The sequence below is a fragment of the Stylophora pistillata genome, chromosome 11, assembly GCF_964205215.1.
Source record: "Stylophora pistillata chromosome 11, jaStyPist1.2, whole genome shotgun sequence".
NCBI lineage: Eukaryota > Metazoa > Cnidaria > Anthozoa > Scleractinia > Pocilloporidae > Stylophora > Stylophora pistillata.
In genome coordinates this window covers 26,298,106-26,316,465 of record NC_142529.1, presented here as the reverse complement: position 1 = coordinate 26,316,465, position 18,360 = coordinate 26,298,106, and the positions used below count along the sequence as shown (strand labels likewise).

Below are 18,360 nucleotides of genomic sequence, written 5' to 3'. Positions count from 1 at the left end.
CCAAGTCTCTTTCAACTTCAATAAAGGAAGGATTCGTACAACTTAACCATAATCTTGTATTAAGAATCCAGTTTGTCAAATGGACACATTTCAGAAAGGAAGGAATTTTAAAGGAGAAAAAGAGCAACTTACTTGGAAGGGTCTAAGTACTTAGATCCAGACCTAGACAAAAGCAGTACGCTCGGCCAATCACAACAGAATATCAAAAATATCAACCAATTGCCATCCTTGAAAGTGATCGTCTGGGAGAATAAATAAAACTGGGTTTAGTAAGAAGAGTTGTTTCGAATCTGGAGATCTCTGATAAGTAATCTCAGTAAGATCGGAACTTGTCAATTAAGGTCCAAGCCTTATTAGCTGAAATGGCTAATGCAGAAACCAACACTGGTAAGGAGCAGTTACTACATGTTTGCTCTTTTTTCCGACTTCAAAATCTTTGCCCATGTTGTGATAGAGTTCGGAGAACACTTTAGGTTGAACCCTAACAAGTTGATGAATGAGTACTTCAATGCACCCGCAAACCAATTTTTTAATAATTTTTTAGTTTTGATTAGTATAGATTGGGGATATGAAGATGTAGCTTCGCATGCAGATATAGTAGGGAACTATCGATCTGAAACATTTCTCAGTGAATATTGTTTGTTTTTCACTCGTTTACCCTCTCGATCGTTTTCGAGAAGTTCGCACCCTCTCCAAGCAAAAACTAAAAAAGTAATTCCCAAGGGAAAATTGAGCCTTAGAGAAGAAAAGCTTACACGGAGTGGAAGTTACTTTTAGTAGGATCTAAGTAAAGTTTAATAAGTACCCTTACTTCTACTTGGACGGTGGAAACTTGCCATTTCCGGTTGCCAAACGAAGATCCTTAATTAAATGTCATGTAATTGCGACGAAATGATCGAGAATATCGACCAATTACCTCATCATAAACCGGAAATCTCTACTAGCAGAGTTGCACTGTTTTTCAAGTTAAATTATATTTCACGAGGAATATTTAGTAAGTTCCACTTGGTAAGTTGCATCATGCAAGCTTTTTAGCTTGGTGGGGTGGGATGGAGTGGGGGGATTTGTCACTTCCTTCTTTATTCCTAGGGAATTTGTGCTGCCAAACAGGTTATGTCTTTTGGAGTGTTAATAATAATAATAATAATGATAATAATGATAATAATGATAATGATAATGATTGATAATGATAATGATAATAATGATAATCATGATGATAATAATGATAATGATAATGATAATGATAATGATTGATAATGATAATGATAATGATAATAATAATAATAATAATAATATATAATAATCATAATAATGATAATGATAATACTTTAATCAATCAAATCTCATGAATAAATAATTTGAAAGAAAGGGAGACACCAGAGGTTAGCCCTATCAAGGTTGTTTCCTAAGGGAAAAAAAAAAACATCAAGTTGAATATACAAATATAAGAACATTAAGTTGCAATTTAACTATATACAATACTTACTATAAAAACTATTTACAATATTCTTTAAAAAGATAATTCTTGACTTTAGTCTTAAATGTTTGCAAAGAATGAGTACTTGTAACAATTTAATCTTGCTGATTTGACTTTCAATTTGTAACAGTGATTAGAGCAGAGAGGACGAAAGGCACTAGCACAAGTAAACAAAGATGGATTTGGACCATTTAAACTATGAACTGTCTTAAAACATTCCACCAGTGATAAATACTCTCTTCGCTTCTCTAGGGTAGGCCATCGTAGAATATCCAATCTTTCCTGATAAGACAGATCTTTGCCATTTTTGCCAAGGGTACACCTGGATTTGAACTCTCTCCAGAGCATAAATGTCCTTTTTGTGTTGATGTCTGTAAGTTATAGTACTCAGCTTATTCAGTCATTTGAAGAAGTTGACTTTGCCGACTTGGTCATGTCTTCTTTAGGGTTTTGTTGTGAGCTACATTGTGTATTCTCAGCGTAAATTTTGACAATTTTTTAAAAATGAATGTTTTTCCCTATGTGCTAGTAAATGTGTAAGTGACAGTCCTTTTGTAATGAGTGTGATTGCAAGATGGGTGTTTAGATCCATAATCTGTCTTCTACATTTTGATTGTAGGATTTCAGAGAGGTAAAAGAGGTCCAGGGGTTTATGATTTTGTCAAAGATCTTATTTTGGAGGGAGAGGATGCAAAGTTCATGGATGACAATGGTCGATACTGGATAAATTGGCTGACTGCTCCAAGGCTGTACCATAAGTTTAGAGCTAAGAAAAATCCGAAAAATCCCAAGCTCTCATCAGAATGTGACCCAAAAGATGCCAGAAAAACTTTATATGGAGCTCTCATCTATTCTTATAAAGATGATGGAGCAAAAGAATATGAAGAGTTCAAAGTATTCAAGAAGGGTGGCCAAGTTGCTGAGAGGCAGTTTCAGATGCCCTCCAAAATTTTTGAATCTTTGTTCGGAAAAGATTACACTAGTGGCTTTTGGTCAGCAGAGGTACGTAAAATTACTATCAGGAATTGATGATTATTATTCAATAAACATTAACCTCATCAAGGATTTAAAGTCTGAAATTCCAGCAGTCTACTATGATAAGCCTTAATCAGGTCAATCTGTCTTTAATTACCAGGGAGCATTAATTAATGGTCCTTCATCAGTCTCACTCTGACAAAAGGAATTATGCTTGAAGTGTATAGCCTTAAAATCTCATTGTGGTTGCCATTACTTGGTTACCAACTTGGTTGATAAAACCAAATTATCTTGTTATACTCCCCACCTTGAAACTTAGCAAAACCATTGGATTGCTGTCTTAGATAAGGCATTTTGTTCTCTTCCATACTCTTCTTATTATATACAACTGCCTTGTTGTTCCTTATTTACGATACGGTTTAATTGCATGGGGACAAGCTGGCAAAACTAAATTAAATAAGCTTTTGATCCTCCAAAAATGTGCTCTCCGTTTCATATGTTTGGCTGACAGGTATGATCACACCATTCCTCTGTTCCTTTGTGCAAAGACTCTACCTATTCACTTTATATTTTATTCACTATAAATTGCTTGCTGAGACAATGCATGATGTAAATAATGATGTTATTCCTTCACAATTGAAGGATTTGTTCATCCCTACTGCAAAAATTCATTCATATAATATGCAATCTTCAGTTTCCAACAACTTTTACATTAAAAAATGAAAACTTGAAATTGAACAAAAATTGTTTTCAAGAATCAATGCAAAACTGTGGAATGAGATACCAACTATTAGCTCTGAACACTACCAAAACTCATCTTTAAAAGGAAAATTTGTACCATCTTGTTCAATATATTAGAATTAGAAGACTCCTACGAATACTTAGAATCAATAATCTCTAAAGTTAGTAAATACTCTTAGTAGCTATCACCTTTGTCTCGCCCATCCTACCTTATCCATTTTATCTTAAGTATGCATTCACCTCTCACAACATAATGCGCTGTCAACTTGAATTAATCACATATTAATTGTTTCCATAGACTTAATTTGTTTTTGTATCTACCATCTATTTATTTTTCTGTAGTTTTTACTGTGTGTATTTTCCTCTTCTTTCACTGATTATCCTGGCTCGCCTTGATTAGCACTGCTATCTGCGGAGCCAGGGGAATGAGGATTTATTGTTAAATAACAAACAAAACAACGTTACCTAACCTTCTCAGCACCAGTTTCTTAGGAAACTTTTTCACTCTATCCACAACATATCTGCTGATGATTAATTAAGGAAATTAAGACATAGATCTAAAGTTGAACCATTTTATAGTCATGTGATAATTATTGTTATTTAAATATGAAGGCGTGCTATAAAAGGAGAGGTGCCTTAGGTACCTCTGGACCATTTGTCAATCAACCATCATGTGATGTAGAACTCTAAGAGTCAAGTCAGCTTGAGCTATAGCTTAAATCCAAAGCAGTGAACAACGGGCGCATTCCTCAAAATCGTTTTATGTTTTCATCACAATACAAGAATTTTTGAGATTTGCATTTTCTTTCCTCAATGGAAACTGTCTTAACTTGTGGCAGTAAATTTGAAATCGAAGTAGGTGATTTGCACGTTACATCATTGGCACTATGCTGGTGGAAGTAAACATCTCATTAGCTCCTTTTGTTTGTCTACCAGGCACCTTAAAGGGATCGACCTCTCCTTTTATAGCACACCTTCGAGTTTAAGCAGCAGTATGATTTAAAAGAAGTGCTAAGCTAATTCTGTTAAGGGATGTGTTAACTTGCAATTTTTGCATTTTCATTCTGTGGAAATATTATTGTACTAATGGTGATAATGATTATTTATCAACTGTTAAGCATCTTAATAGGGACTTAAAGTATGGAGTGTATATAGTGCCATCATAATACATACTGATTTAATTAATTAAAATGTTATGTCAAGATGATGTTAATTAAGGCACTATTTGTAATAACTACTGTTTTTCTCTCTGTCAGGGCACTGATGGTGTTTCCTCAGAAGAGAGCATGGATTGCGTGGATTCTGCAGTTGACCCAACCAGCTCAGATTCAGAAGGTATAGTGTTGGTCCCAACCAAATGGATGGGGGAGGTGCTCTAGTATTATACAGTGGCAGGTACAACTGTCATGGTGAAAAGAAATCGCTCAAGGCGAAAAGAAATTGCACACGGCAAAAAGAAATTGCTCATAGCAAAAAGAAACTGCTCACTGCAAGAAGAAATTGCTCACAATGAAAAGAAATTTCTCATGGCGAAAAGAAATTTCTCGCGGCAAAAAGAAATTACTCATGGGGAAAAGAAATTACTCATGGTGAAAAGAAATTACTCATGGTGAATAAGAAAACTCAAAAACGCCTGGGTGGGGATTGGTTCAAGTTGGCTTGAATTGCATCATGGGTTGAGGTGCAGCATGCCATCTTGGAGCACGATGTTTTGCAGCACCTGCGGGCAGTGTTTATGGAATGAAGACAAGTTTTGCTCTCAATGCAGCAAAGGTATGGGATTTGAACTTACTAATTGCATGTAAAGACAGACTTTTGCACGATGGTCTTTAAAGACGGATGTTTGCTTGTGCACTGTCCGTTCCTATACATAAATTAGTGGCCATGGCCACTCATTCACGTATAGGAATGGAAGGCATTCTAAACTTAAGCCAAAACCAGATTTCCAGAAACAAGTAGTTTTTGCAAGTGAGTTCAAATCTCATACCTTTGCTGCATTGAGAGCAAAACTTGTCTTCATTCCGTAAATTAACACTGTAACCTTGGGAGGTTACCTTAATTTGTGGAAAACTTGACTGGTGTAAGGTAAATAGAGTCAGAGCTGAATTTGAACAAATGTATAATGCCAAAAACCAAGTTTAATCCAGCAGACGTAAATACAATCAACGCATGACTACTATGCCGATAGTTTGAAATTATGATGGTAAAGCTTTGTGACTTCGTGGTTTGAACTATAAACGAAATAGGACGAGTCAACTACCTAAGTATAATGAGCTGCAAGAATGTAATGCTAGAAACAAAGAAACGACTATGGGACGAAACTAAGATTAAATAAACCTAAAATAAATGTACATGCAGGAACTTACTTTGGTTTAGCTCCTAGAGGAGACAACAGCATGCATGGTAGCAAGAAAACCTTTGGTACATAGCCGTAGCTCGTAACCGATTGCAACTATCTCATTGTCAATACACTCACATAAACCTGAAACCTAAAACCTACCACGCATAGCAAAACGAAAAGAGTCCCTACGGAGCGAGCTAAATTATGTAATGTATTGACCAGCAAACAAAACGTCATAAAAAAACTATTAGCAGGTACCATTATCACGTAACAATTAGTAAACGAAATATACTAAAACGCGTTTTAAGCTATAAAAAACTATTAGCAGGTACCATTACCACGTAATGAGTAAATGAAATATACAAAAATGCATTTAAACCTAACAAACACTGTGCGCAGGTGCTGCAAAACATTGCGCTCCGAGATGGCGTGCTGCACCTCAACCCATGATGGAATCCGAGCCAAACCAATCCCCACCCAGGCGTTTTTAAGTTTTCTTTTTCGCGATAATCTCTTTTCGCCGTGAGAATTAAATTTCTTTTCACTGTGAGCAATTTCTTTTTGCAGTAATTTCTTTTTGCCGTGAGTAATTTCTTTTTGCCGTGAGTAATTTCTTTTTGCGGTGAGTAATTTCTTTTTGCCATGAGCTATTTCATTTCGCCATGAGCAATTTCTTTTCACCATGACAGTTGTGGGCCACTGTACTATATATTTATTAATTACCACAAATAAGATTTTTACCATCTTTCTGCCCTTAACTTACCATAATTTCCAGCCGTTGACCCGCAAATTACCCATGGGTAAATGGCTGGAAATTATGGTACTATCATACGATAATGCATTCGTATTTTCAAACCTGTACTAGCTATAAGTTTCTTTTTTTGACCGTAAGCCTTGAAAGAAAGTCAATCAACTGAAGATTACCTTAAATGTAAAATAATTATGTTTTTATATCTAATTAAACAATTAAGTTGGAGTCATATGTGGTAAAAAATGTACTTCTGACATGGACAGGTAAATAAAATTTCATATCCTCCCTTCTGGTGGAATTGTACATATTCAGGATTAACTCTGTATTGACAGTGTGAATTTTAACAAATGGTAAAGACCACAGAGTACACTATTGAGTTATGGATGCATGTGGGAGGTTGCTAAGCACGAAAGAAGCGTAAGAGTTGCTCGAGGCAATAGCCGAGAGACTCTAGCTTCTTGAGTGCTTAGCAAACCTCCCAAGTGCATCCATAACTCAATAGTGTATGCTGTGGTGTTTACCATTTGTTTTACAACATAACATTGATACAATATTGTAGCTAAAGAGTTCCCTTTTATTTAACAAATCTTACATGGCCAGAATAAACAAGCGCGCATGGAAAAATAGTCTTTGCATTTGCTCACGTCAGCAGCGTACACCCATGGGCAAATGGGGACGCTAAATTGACCAATCAGAACACGCGCTTTACTTTGGTTACGTTATAAGTCACTTGGGAGTTGCATGGGTGGGGGATGAGATGTTTTTACTGTAAATTACTTCCAGACGGAAACTGCATGAGTAGAAAGTTGATTTATAAAATCTCAATCAATCCAAGAACAATTACTAAATTTAAGGACTGCTAGTTTAATTGAAATTTGTATGGGTAATATATATCCAGTACATGCTGTCTAATTTGGAAATGATCAGATGAAAAGATGATCAGAGGAGAGCCAAAATTGGATGAGGCTGTAAGGCCAATAAGTCCAATTAAGCTGTCACGTAAATGTTTTGAATCCAATTATCTCCAAAATTGGACATTGGCATGCATATATGAAGTCCTCTTACTTATAAATTTATAACATAGCAGCTGCCAATGGTCAGTAGAGTTGTAATTGCATGGGCACTTTGCTTAGTTAAGCTATTATTCTTTAATTCCAATTAAGGATTAATTTAAATGGATTGAAACCATCAAAATTTACTTTTAATTGGACAGCTTTACTACGAAAACGAAGACCCTCTCTTAAGCTTAAAAGCCTGAATAAAGCCTGCTTAACCTTAGGAAGGCCCTAAAATATTCCGATCACTCCTTCAATGGGGATGTCTGTTCCAAATTTGGACTCATTGCATAGAAAAACAACTCATAGAAAAACAATTCTGCTTCTGATGTTATCCTTGAATTGCCTCCACTATACAATCAACGTCACTAAATGACAGCAACTTGACTAAAGACGAACAACGCGCACTGAAACGACTGAGAAACGACGAGAACATAGTCATCCTACCAGCCGACAAAGGACGAGTTACTGTTGTTATGGACAAAACTGACTATCACGACAAAATGGACGCACTAGTTAACGACAAACGAACCTACGAAGAACTCAAACGTGACCCAACTCCTTCACTTCAACGTAAACTCAACAGTAAACTACTGACACTCAAAAAAACGAACGCCTTTGACACCCAGCGGTACTATCGACTGAGGTGCTCGATACCACAGCCACCGAAACTCTACGGTTTGCCGAAACTACACAAACCTGGTTTCCCGATGCGACCTATTGTTTCTTTCTGTGGCTCTCCCACATACCAACTATCCAAGTACCTGACGACAATACTACAACCGCTAACCGACAAATCCAGACATAAACTACAATCCACTGAAGACTTCATTAACGCTACAGACTGTTCAGATACCTGACGACTACAAACTAGTGTCATTTAATGTGAAATCACTGTTCACAAGTATTCCACTTCAATTGGCATTACAATGCACTGAGACTGCAATCCGACAATCTACCGACCCACTACCGCTACCGACAGACGACATTATGGACTTGCTAAACATTTACCTAACGTCTACTTACTTTCAGTACAACGGTAAACACTACAAACAGTTACACGGCACTGCCATGGGGTCTCCAGTTTCTGTTGTTATAGCAGAAATTGTGATGCAGAACATCGAGGAACGCGCCCTTTCGACTTGCCGACAAACGATACCGCTTTGGTTACGTTACGTCGACGACACCTTCACCGCCGTTCGACACGACGAAATTGACGCATTCCACCGCCACCTTAATGAACAAAACACTGACATACAGTTTACCAGAGAAGTCGAAGAAAATGGCAAACTTCCTTTTCTAGACTGCCTGGTAAGCTACAACGACAACTCATTACGGACGACAGTTTACAGGAAACCGACACACACCGACAGATTACTAGACGAGTCATCCTACAACCCTACATCACACAAAGCCACAACTATCAGAACTCTAACACGACGCGCACAACTAGTATGCGACTCGACAGACAGCTTATCCGACGAGAACAAATACCTTCACCGTGTTTTTACGAAGAACAACTACAACAACGACTTCATCCGACGAAACACTCACCGACCCACTACCACTACCGAAACAAACGACACCGCAACCCCTACGACTACAGCAACCATACCGTACATAAAAGGCATGTCTGAAAACATCTCGCGCATCTTACTACCCTTCAATATCCGCGTCGCCCACAAACCCATCACCACACTACGTCAGTTACTAACCAACGTTAAAGACAAAGACGAACCGAGGAACAGACAGGGAACGATTTATAAGATCAATTGTTCCGACTGCCAAGCCTCCTACGTCGGTGAGACTGGCAGAAACCTCACAACAAGACTGACTGAACACAGACGGGCGACGAGGAAAGGTGATGTCAGCAATCACATTGCTGAACACCATCGACTTACCAACCACAACATTGACTGGGACTCTGCGCAATGCCTAACCTACAGCACTGACTATTTTCAACGACTGACTCTGGAAAGCTGGTTTACTAACTTAGAACAGACTCCCCTAAACAGATGTCAACAACTACCCGCTCCATACAAACGACTCATTCGCGACATTAACATCACAAACGACCGAAAAAGAACGACCTAACTTTACCGACAGATCGAAACAGACCAATCACGACCGACTTACGTCACTTGAGTCTTACAGCCAATAACATCACGGCAAAACCAACCGATCATTTCACACGAACTGGAATAAGAACATTCTACTGACAACAATCATTCACTTGACTCTGATGATGACTTCCGCACAGGTTGTCGAAACGTCAGTCACTACCACCGACAACATTCCTTCTCAGGACTACACTCACCCGGACGATCAGACTACACCTTCACATACCTATCTATTATAATGATTTTAACTAGATCACGCATTTTATTTTCTGTTATTGTAGTGGTGGAAACTATTTGCCCCTCATCTGGCCCTACAAAGGTACAATGTATCAATTTGTTGGTTTGATAATGCATCATGTTTTAATTAAAAACATCAAACGTTATATCAAGGATGCTGACTGAACCAGAATCAATTCTTCTAAGTGTCACTTATTAAAACTTAATGTGCAAGGTGATTATAGCAAGATACATGATGCAATATTCCTCAGCCAATCAGAGTGCACTTAACACTTTAAACACCTGAGCAATTGTATTAAATTTAATTTATTTTTAAAAAATAAGGCCATAAGTTAGCTGAGTACCTATTAAGTAAGTATTAGGTTCACTTTAAGGAAAGTATGTGTGCAGAAAACCTTCTTATACTGTTCTCAAGGGTGGTTAAGATCCACAAGGACAAGACTAATAGCACTTAAGCTGGGCTGAACTGAAGTTAAAAGGCTTATTAATTGATTTAACTGGTTAGCTTAGTAAGAAGGCCAAACTCTATTTAATTGTCAAACATTGCTCTGTAAATTGCTAGCTGAATAACCAATTTATTGTCACGTTGTCGAGCTTATGTTTTTTTCTTTACTGTTTTGCGCATAGGGTGGAATTTCTGTACTAATAACATTGGGGAGGAAGTTGCCAAGAGGTGTAAAATCAGGCATATGTGAATTTGTTCAAGTTGGTGTCAGCATACAGTGGGAAAAGATTAATAGCAAAACCATCAAGTTAACTGTGCCAGGTAAGTTTTCCGGGCAGTGATGATAACTTGGAAACTATTAATCCACCATAATACTGTTACAAGATTTGCTAATTAAAGTGTTTGAATTCTTATAAATTACAAATTTTGTCAATGGCATTTTATAATTATTCTTAATTTTTAGCTTTTCTAATAATAATTTGAACTAAAATTAAGGGACTGCTTTGATTTGCAACTCTCTTAAGCCAATAAAAGCAATCAGACTAAGAATTGATGTTTAGTTAGCCTTACACTTAAATCATAGGAAGAATATATAATTTAATATGTGATTTATTAAATGCAGGTTTTGAAAGATAACTCCACAAATACATCATGTGAGGACGTACTACACCTTAAACTGGGGAATATCTGGTGATAAATTCCCATGATCCCAATTTTCAATCCAATTTATTAATATCTAATTTGAGTTTTTGTTTGAATTTAATTCAAAACAAGAGTCAGGGCATTTTAAAGAAGAAGGATCGACATATTTTTCTGTTCATAAACTCATATGAACAAAAAAATTGTATATGTGAATATTGTGTCCTAATTTTTAGCACTTTGATTTTGTCTTGGGTGTCAATTATATTTTAGCTGCTAAAAAGCCGGGTGCTGTTGTCTTGAGAGTGACAACTGAAACTAATGAGTTCCTGGGAGAAACCATCTTTGTGTTTGTGGATGAAGGACGTGAAGCAATGGAGACACTCATTGAAAATCCAAAAAGCTTTTCTGAAAATTCTGACTTGATGCCAAGCTTGTTAAGAGGGTTCAGTAAGCTTGTTAAAGATCCTTCCATGCAGAAAACATTTTTTCACATGATGTACTCCCAGGATGGTGGAATGAGTGAAAACAACAGCACTGTGGCAGAAAACCTCACTCAGGGTAAGTTTATAGATATATGCAGCTAGTCTACGCTAAAAAACTTAAAAAGGGATCCATGAGTTCTTTATTTAATTACAAAACAGCAATTAAGAGAATGGTTTGACATTTCCAATACATGTAAACCAGGATTTTTTAAGCAAAAGTCATTGGCTTAAGTGACCTCATACAGCATTTAATTTTGCACTCACCTGCATAGGTCTGTGACTCCTTTCATTTGTGCCTGAAATAGATTGCTGTTGTTGATTTTCATCTAAATGCTATTTGTCAACTTGTTCAGATTCTACAATTCAAGCAAACTATTCACAAGCTCTTGAAGTTCTTCTGAGACTTGTTTATATTGCTGTTGAGGAAGATGCTCATCAGTTTATAGAAATGATCTATAGTACGTCAGCTGGAAAAATTTTGGTTGGAAGTTACAACAATGAACTGCCTCTCCCAGAAGATGTTGCAAGGGCCAAAGGACACTTCAAGTTAGCTGAGTACCTACAGGATGTAAACATAAGGTAACTTAAGTTTGATATAAGTTGTCAAGGTTAACTGGTGTTCTTAACCTCAATATCATCTAGGTCCCTGTATTAACTAGGTGAAGATACAAGGCTGGAGGCCTATAAAGGGGGTTGTGAGTGATGCGCCCCTATGGTTGAAGGGGCTACTTATTCTGAAGATTAGCCCACCAGGGATCAACGTTGTCAGGTTTTATTTGTACTAAAGTAAGACACAGTTCGTTACATCCGTGGTTACGTCGTAGTCAACTGAAATTAAATAACTTCGGGATACATTATTATCTACAATATTCTTAGTCGAAATGATAAACGGTTTCGTAACTTACAATTTGTGTTTCTGCGTAGTCGGATCCCTTGATGTTTTATCTTGATGTTTGAGTTTTTATGACCGTTGATGACCAGCTTCGAATGATGTTACAGCATAAATTGTTCCTTTCAAATTATAAGTCATATGACCTGATTTTCCCGCCGCGCGTAGTCGAGGCGAATTCGTAATTACGATAATTAATTCTACTTTTTTACTACGCGCTCCACTGAACATGCAAATCAGTGAGTGAGGATGAGATGTTTTCAGGGTCCTCCAGGGAAGTTGTGATGGAATGTGTGGAATTAGTCTCTTTTTCACAGAGGGTTCTATAGAGATGAACTATTGTCAAGAGTCATAACTGGTTTTTGCTAGACAAGAAAACTAAGGAAAATCAGTTAATATATATAACAATAGCCTCTACTTGGTGCAAAAATTTTCACAGATATCTACAGTGCCTGCAGACCCTATGTCCAAGGACAAATATACAAGCATGTTATTGTGTCAAATGGAGGCTATTGTGTTTGTTATTTCTCAAGAATTCTTCAACATGCAGCAAAAATGTCTATGAACAGCTTACCATTTATGGTGTGGGAAGTTCCCTTTTCAGTGTTCTCTGATATGATTTTATGAAGAAAAAAACCCGTTTCTTCTTGTTACAACTACACAATATTTCTCATTTTGAACTAACTGTTAAGCGCAAATTTTTTCGTATTGAACATAAAGTTTGAAAATTGGGGAATATCAATATTTGTTGGATTGTAATGAGAAAAATGATGGGAATTTATCAGCTGGATGGTGCATTATTAATAATGACAATAAATCAGTTATTCTAACTGGTAACTGAGGGAAGGTCACAGATGCAGTAAAAAAATTGATAAGAGAATTGAGAGGTTGATTTCTAAATAATCAGCTTCTATAATTTTGCACTCATCTTAAGAACTAGAAAATGGTCATTGGTATCAGTATAACTTTTTTTTTCTGAATTATAACATGCAGGTTTTCCAATGAAAATGGCAGTGATGTGCAGTCTAAGTCAATTGATTGGTTCGAATTATTTCAAGCAGTAGATAGAATGCAGACACAACCCTGTAAGTATTCTTTTTAAGGATGGTTGTTACTTAAATGCATGAAAGGTCAATTGTATAAGTTATTGTTATTTTTCCTCATGGTTTTTAGTTTCTTACTGATCACAATGGCTATCTATAATAGGTCAAAATCTGCCAGTACCAGTAATCAGTTCTATTGACACAAATTATCATACTGTCTGTTGAACAATTAGGCAATGGAAAACCTGGTACTGCTCTGATACAACTTATTCTGATGCATGTTCACTGTATCAATGCTCATATTCACTCTAAGACAAAAACACAACAAGTTCTCACTAAACTGTTTTGCATCGATCTTTTATTTCTGCAGCTGAGTCTGGAGATGAAAGAGATTTTGGGGGCATGCCATCCCTTGAGGACAGCAACTTGAGTGATTACTTTGCTGATGTAGAGCCCTCTTCGTGTGGATCTTTTGAAGTTGACTCTGAATGGGCTGTTTCAGAAGGTGAGGATCGATGTCGATTAATTTTATTCAGCCCATTGCTACTATTTTCACACAGACTTTATGTTTATCTTTGGTACTTAACGTCAGCTTCTCATTTAATGGATGACTCCAACTTTGAGGTCTCATTTAGTAGAATCATCTGTTAAAAAGGATGGAACTTGTGAAGAACAGCTGTATCCTATATGCATGAGGCAATTATCGGATGAAGTTGAGCATGATACATGTATCATGGATTGTTATACATTTGACGTACTATGAAAATTCAGATTGGTTGAGTGAGAAAAATTGCAGGACCAATGGGATTGCTGTCCATCAAAGAGAGACAATTTGTTTTCTGTGAGTTTGCACTGAGATTTGAGCAGTTTCCTGATAGCCAAGCTTGAGGAATAACCTTGGCGAGCACTGATTAGCTTGTTTGGAGGTGGATTATTAAGCAAGTACTTCTTGAGCTAATTGGTGTCTGTGTGATATATACTAAAACAATTATTAACCTCAGTGAGTGGCTCGTTAAATATCCACCATTATTCACCTACACTTTGGTAAAATGATATTTGAATATCGATCTTTTTCTTTATGCTCGGACATTTACAAAAGATGAAGATCCAACAGAAATGGCAGCCCCATCCTTAAGTCCCTCAGTTGAACCATCTTTTAATGTAGATGACATAGATGAACCCCAGAATTATGCAGGATGCTTTTAAGCACTAACTACCAATTAAACTTAATGCCAATTCTAGCAGAATGCAGGACTTTAATGGCCTATACACTTAACTCACTGCAAGTTCTCTGCAACTTAGTGGTGTGGCATCAGTGCAAAACTGAAGGCTTGGGGTTAGATTTTTGTAGAGTCACTCAGATTTTGTACCTTTGCCTCCCTTACATTCCTTTGCTATTCGGTGAAAAATTGCATTGACGGTCATTAAAAACACATGAAAATTATGAATGTTGAAATAGATATCACATGGATTTATTCCTCAATTTCTGCAACAGTTCCTAATGATAAAAAAGAATCATCAAGAGTGCAATCTAAAGATGATAACCAAAGTGTTTCCTTTGCTGATGCTGAAACTTCTCCTTGTGATTCCCTTGAACTTATTAGCGACTGGTCTGATTTAGAAGAAAAGAGTGGTGAGTGAGCTTTCTGTCACTGGATAAAGTACTTTCACTAACACCTTCAACTTCCAAAAATATGATCTGGAACTCTTTCACCTGTTTCATATATACTTTTCAATGTAAATTAGTTGGGAGAATTTGGTGTTTTAGCGGTACTTTAATAAGACACTTTTCATCAGATAAAGTAGTCTTTTCTCATTACGTGTTTGCTGGATAATATGTCTTGATGTTACATGGATGTTGCTCATTTTGCTTATGGTGTAAGTTTGCTCTGTGACTGGTCCTGAAAACTGAACCCATCATCTCAGCCTGTCTAATGCAAAACTTAAAACCAACCGCAACATGGTTACTCACCATTTTTTTCCTCACTTAAAGCAGTGCGCTTACTTACATTCTTAGTTCTCATTTGCTCCATGTGATATTTCCTATCTTTTGATTGGCTGTTGAGCCATAATACTCCTTTTTATGGTACCACACTCAGTTACAATTCACTTTATTATATCAAAAGGGGCTCGCACAGAAGGTGAAGACTGCGAGAAAGCAGCAATTGAAACTGGTAATGATGACTCTGCGTCATTGCTTCATGACAGACCTCTTGGGATTTCTGTAGGGTTTCTAAAAGAAAATGCCACAGAGGAATCTTTTGAGGATAAAACCCAGTTGGGAAGTGATCAGGACAACATTGAGAGTCCAAGTATCTATGGGAAATTCTCTGTGGTGAACTTCCCAGTTTACAGAAAGTTGCCTCTACTGCATGGCTTCGTTCAATGGCTGTCCAGAAAAGAAGGTGATTTATCTGCCGAGCAGCAAGAGAAGTGTTCCCACCAGGCTGAAGAAATGGGATCAGTGAGCCAGAAGAAAGGAACTCAAAGGAAAGATTACAAAGTTCCTGGGCAAAAATGTGCAACATCAGAATCCTCAAGTCAGGAGAAAACGACCAAGTCAAAAAGTAATATTTCCACCTCATCTTAATGCTAGATAAGATATTTAAAGTGAATAAATGAACTACAATAACAGTGAAAGGACAAGGAGGATGATCTTGATGATGTTTATATTGACAATTAATGAGATGTGGAAGTGACGATGAATGATAATGCCAATAAGAGTAACAACGTTTGAGACAATGTCAAATGATAGGTTGGGATTTGTCTCAGGGTTGTTCATTCACTTGAAATACTTCTGGTGTTGATTTGTGTTGATTTAAACCCATACTACAGTATGTAAACAATGTAACCTATATATACATATCGATATTACGATTCTTCGTTGAGAGATGAATGGTGAATGTCATAAGGGTGTTTGTCTGTTATAACAGTTTTTGTCCTAGTACTTTCAATAAATCGAAACACTTTCTCCATAACAGAACATCGACAACGTGGCCACCGGAGGTTTAAGACAACCTCTCGTATGAGATACATTTTGTTAACTGCTGCTTTGGTGACAGTATTAGTAGGACTCAAGCTTGGAGGTACGTGTCTTCAATCTTCATAAACATTGAGTTTTAATTTACTTTGTAGCGCTCGGCCTCGTGATTGAAATATGCTTCAAGAATACGAAGGGCGATTTTTGGTGTGGTTTAAAACAATGTTAAACTGTTTTCCCTTGGTGAATCATTGTCACTTAATCCCGTATTGAATCACAGTGACGTTTGTATCAAAGACATGTCCAGTTATTGTTGAGCATGGTGCGATTAGTATTATGACTTTGCAAGTAACTATTACTATTATAACGTTCACAATACCCTAAACTGTTCGTTCTGTGGCAAGTGCCCAGGCTACAACTTGGAAGCCATCAAGGTGATCGGAAATATTTGCGCTCTGAGATACAACCAAGTTTAACATGCGCAAACCCGTTTACAGAAAATGGTTTGAACTGGGCGTAAGTAATATGATAGTGTAGTCTAATCGCCCAGGTGAATGTATTCCCAAGCGGAAGTCTTCATCAGAGTCAAGTGAATAGTTCTTATGAATCGATTGTTCTTAGTCCAGTTCGTATGAAATTATTGGTCAGTTTTGCCGTGATGTTATCGGTTACAAACCTTTTCTTTGTTTGTTTTTCAACAGAGAGTCAAATTCTTCACTGGGCCGTTGGTAATGGATACACTCAGTTTTCCAAACTTCTGCTGAAGTGTGGGTTTAATGTGGATGCTCCTAATTTCCGCATGGAAAGTCCTCTTCATGTAGCAGCAAAATTTGGTTTCGTTGATCTCGCCGATGTTTTGACCAAACTAGGAAGTAACGTCAGCGCCAAGACTTACCAACAACAGACACCTCTTCACTTGGCTGTATGGAATGGTCACCAACAAATTGCAGCAATGTTATTACAACGTGGAGGCGATGCCCAAAGTGGAGATGTGTTTGGACGTACTCCAGTTCATCTGGCCGTGGTAGAAGGACGAGAACGAATGCTTGAAATGTTAATCCAACATGGTAGTGCTTTGAAGGCTAGAGACGATTTAGGACGGACTCCCCTTCATTTAGCTTCGCTTGAAGGAAATGAGGGATCAGTGAAACTCTTAATCCGATATAGGTGCGAAATAAGTGCTCGAGACAACTCCCTGAAAACTGCGCTTCATTTGGCTGCAGAGAGTGGACAGGATACTATTGTAGACTCCTTGATAATGCGTGGAGCTGATATCCAGGCTACAGATCTCCGTGGACAGACACCTCTCCATTTGGCTGTAGGGAATGGTCACCATCAAATTGCAGCAATATTATTACAACGTGGAAGCGATGCCCAACGTGGAGATGGGTTTGGACGTACTCCAGTCCATCTGGCCGCAGTACAAGGACGAGAACGAATGCCTGAAGTGTTAACCCAACATCAGGGGTTTCATTAAAATTTGGAGCAGGAGGGCATCTGGATTTCACAGGCGGGCATCGGTCTGCAAGGCCCAAAGGGCCTTGCCTTACTGGGGGGTCCGGGGGCATGCTCCCCCTTAAATTTTTGAAATTCTACAGTTGCAGAGATCCAGTTTCCACCATTTTGAAGCACAAACTAACATCCCAAAGTAACCAGCTCTTTTTAAATTATGATTTGATGCATCAGTCAACAGACAAATTAGTAGATTTGCTTTTGCAACATTTGGTTGCATGGTAAGGTCACTACAAGCTATTTTAGTAACATCATGTATTTCATTATTTGCCAAGTTCTCGGAAGGCGTTGTTTCTGTGCTGCTATCATTTGCTGGGATCTCAGAAGACATGGTTTCTGTGCAAATATAGAGTGGAATATAAGTGTAAACGATTGTTAAGTTGTTCGTTTGAGAGGGTATATGATTTCAATAAAAGTATAAAGAACGAAAAAGTGTTGGCGTTAGATTTCTTCTATTTTCTAATCTTACTAAGATGGATCTGCTAACAAACACACGGGGTTAAAGAGTTCTTTTCTTTACAGTTGCCGTGAACGAAAGATTTCTGTTATCACACGAGTAGAGTTTTTTGCATTTCACCACAGACACAGACGAACATTTTGTCAGAAGGAAAGTTGGCAGCTTCTACAACAAATTGACTTTCAGTTCCCGTCGCTCGAAGAAGATTCAAAT

At 37.5% G+C, this 18,360-nt stretch overlaps 1 protein-coding gene and 1 long non-coding RNA gene across 3 annotated transcripts in view; one reads left to right on the top strand and one right to left on the bottom strand.

Moving 5' to 3' along the window:
• LOC148720868 (uncharacterized) overlaps nucleotides 1–18,360 on the bottom strand; it is a 222,254-nt gene that overhangs the window by 153,889 nt on the left and 50,005 nt on the right. The window lies entirely within an intron of this gene.
• LOC111338611 (uncharacterized) lies at nucleotides 237–18,122 on the top strand. Of its 2 annotated transcripts, none has more exons than XM_088737833.1 (13): nucleotides 237–387; nucleotides 2,097–2,479; nucleotides 4,450–4,528; nucleotides 9,742–9,779; nucleotides 10,325–10,463; nucleotides 11,055–11,342; nucleotides 11,620–11,845; nucleotides 13,149–13,240; nucleotides 13,569–13,703; nucleotides 14,694–14,831; nucleotides 15,427–15,765; nucleotides 16,180–16,284; nucleotides 16,880–18,122. In XM_088737833.1, exons 1-13 carry the CDS (start codon nucleotides 363–365, stop codon nucleotides 17,653–17,655), a joined length of 2,763 nt encoding a protein of 920 aa, XP_088593959.1. In that variant the 5' UTR covers nucleotides 237–362; the 3' UTR covers nucleotides 17,656–18,122. The 2 variants fall into 2 exon arrangements, with proteins under 2 accessions (XP_088593959.1, XP_088593958.1); XM_088737832.1 differs by having other exon boundaries at nucleotides 15,325–15,765.

Excerpts from the sequence above, each read along its gene's own strand:
- LOC111338611 (XM_088737832.1), top strand. The coding sequence starts at position 363 with ATGGCTAATGCAGAAACCAACACTG. Across the intron at positions 10,464-11,054 it reads CATCAAGTTAACTGTGCCAG|CTGCTAAAAAGCCGGGTGCT; the intron begins GTAAGTTTTCCG and ends ATTATATTTTAG. Across the intron at positions 11,343-11,619 it reads GGCAGAAAACCTCACTCAGG|ATTCTACAATTCAAGCAAAC; the intron begins GTAAGTTTATAG and ends CAACTTGTTCAG.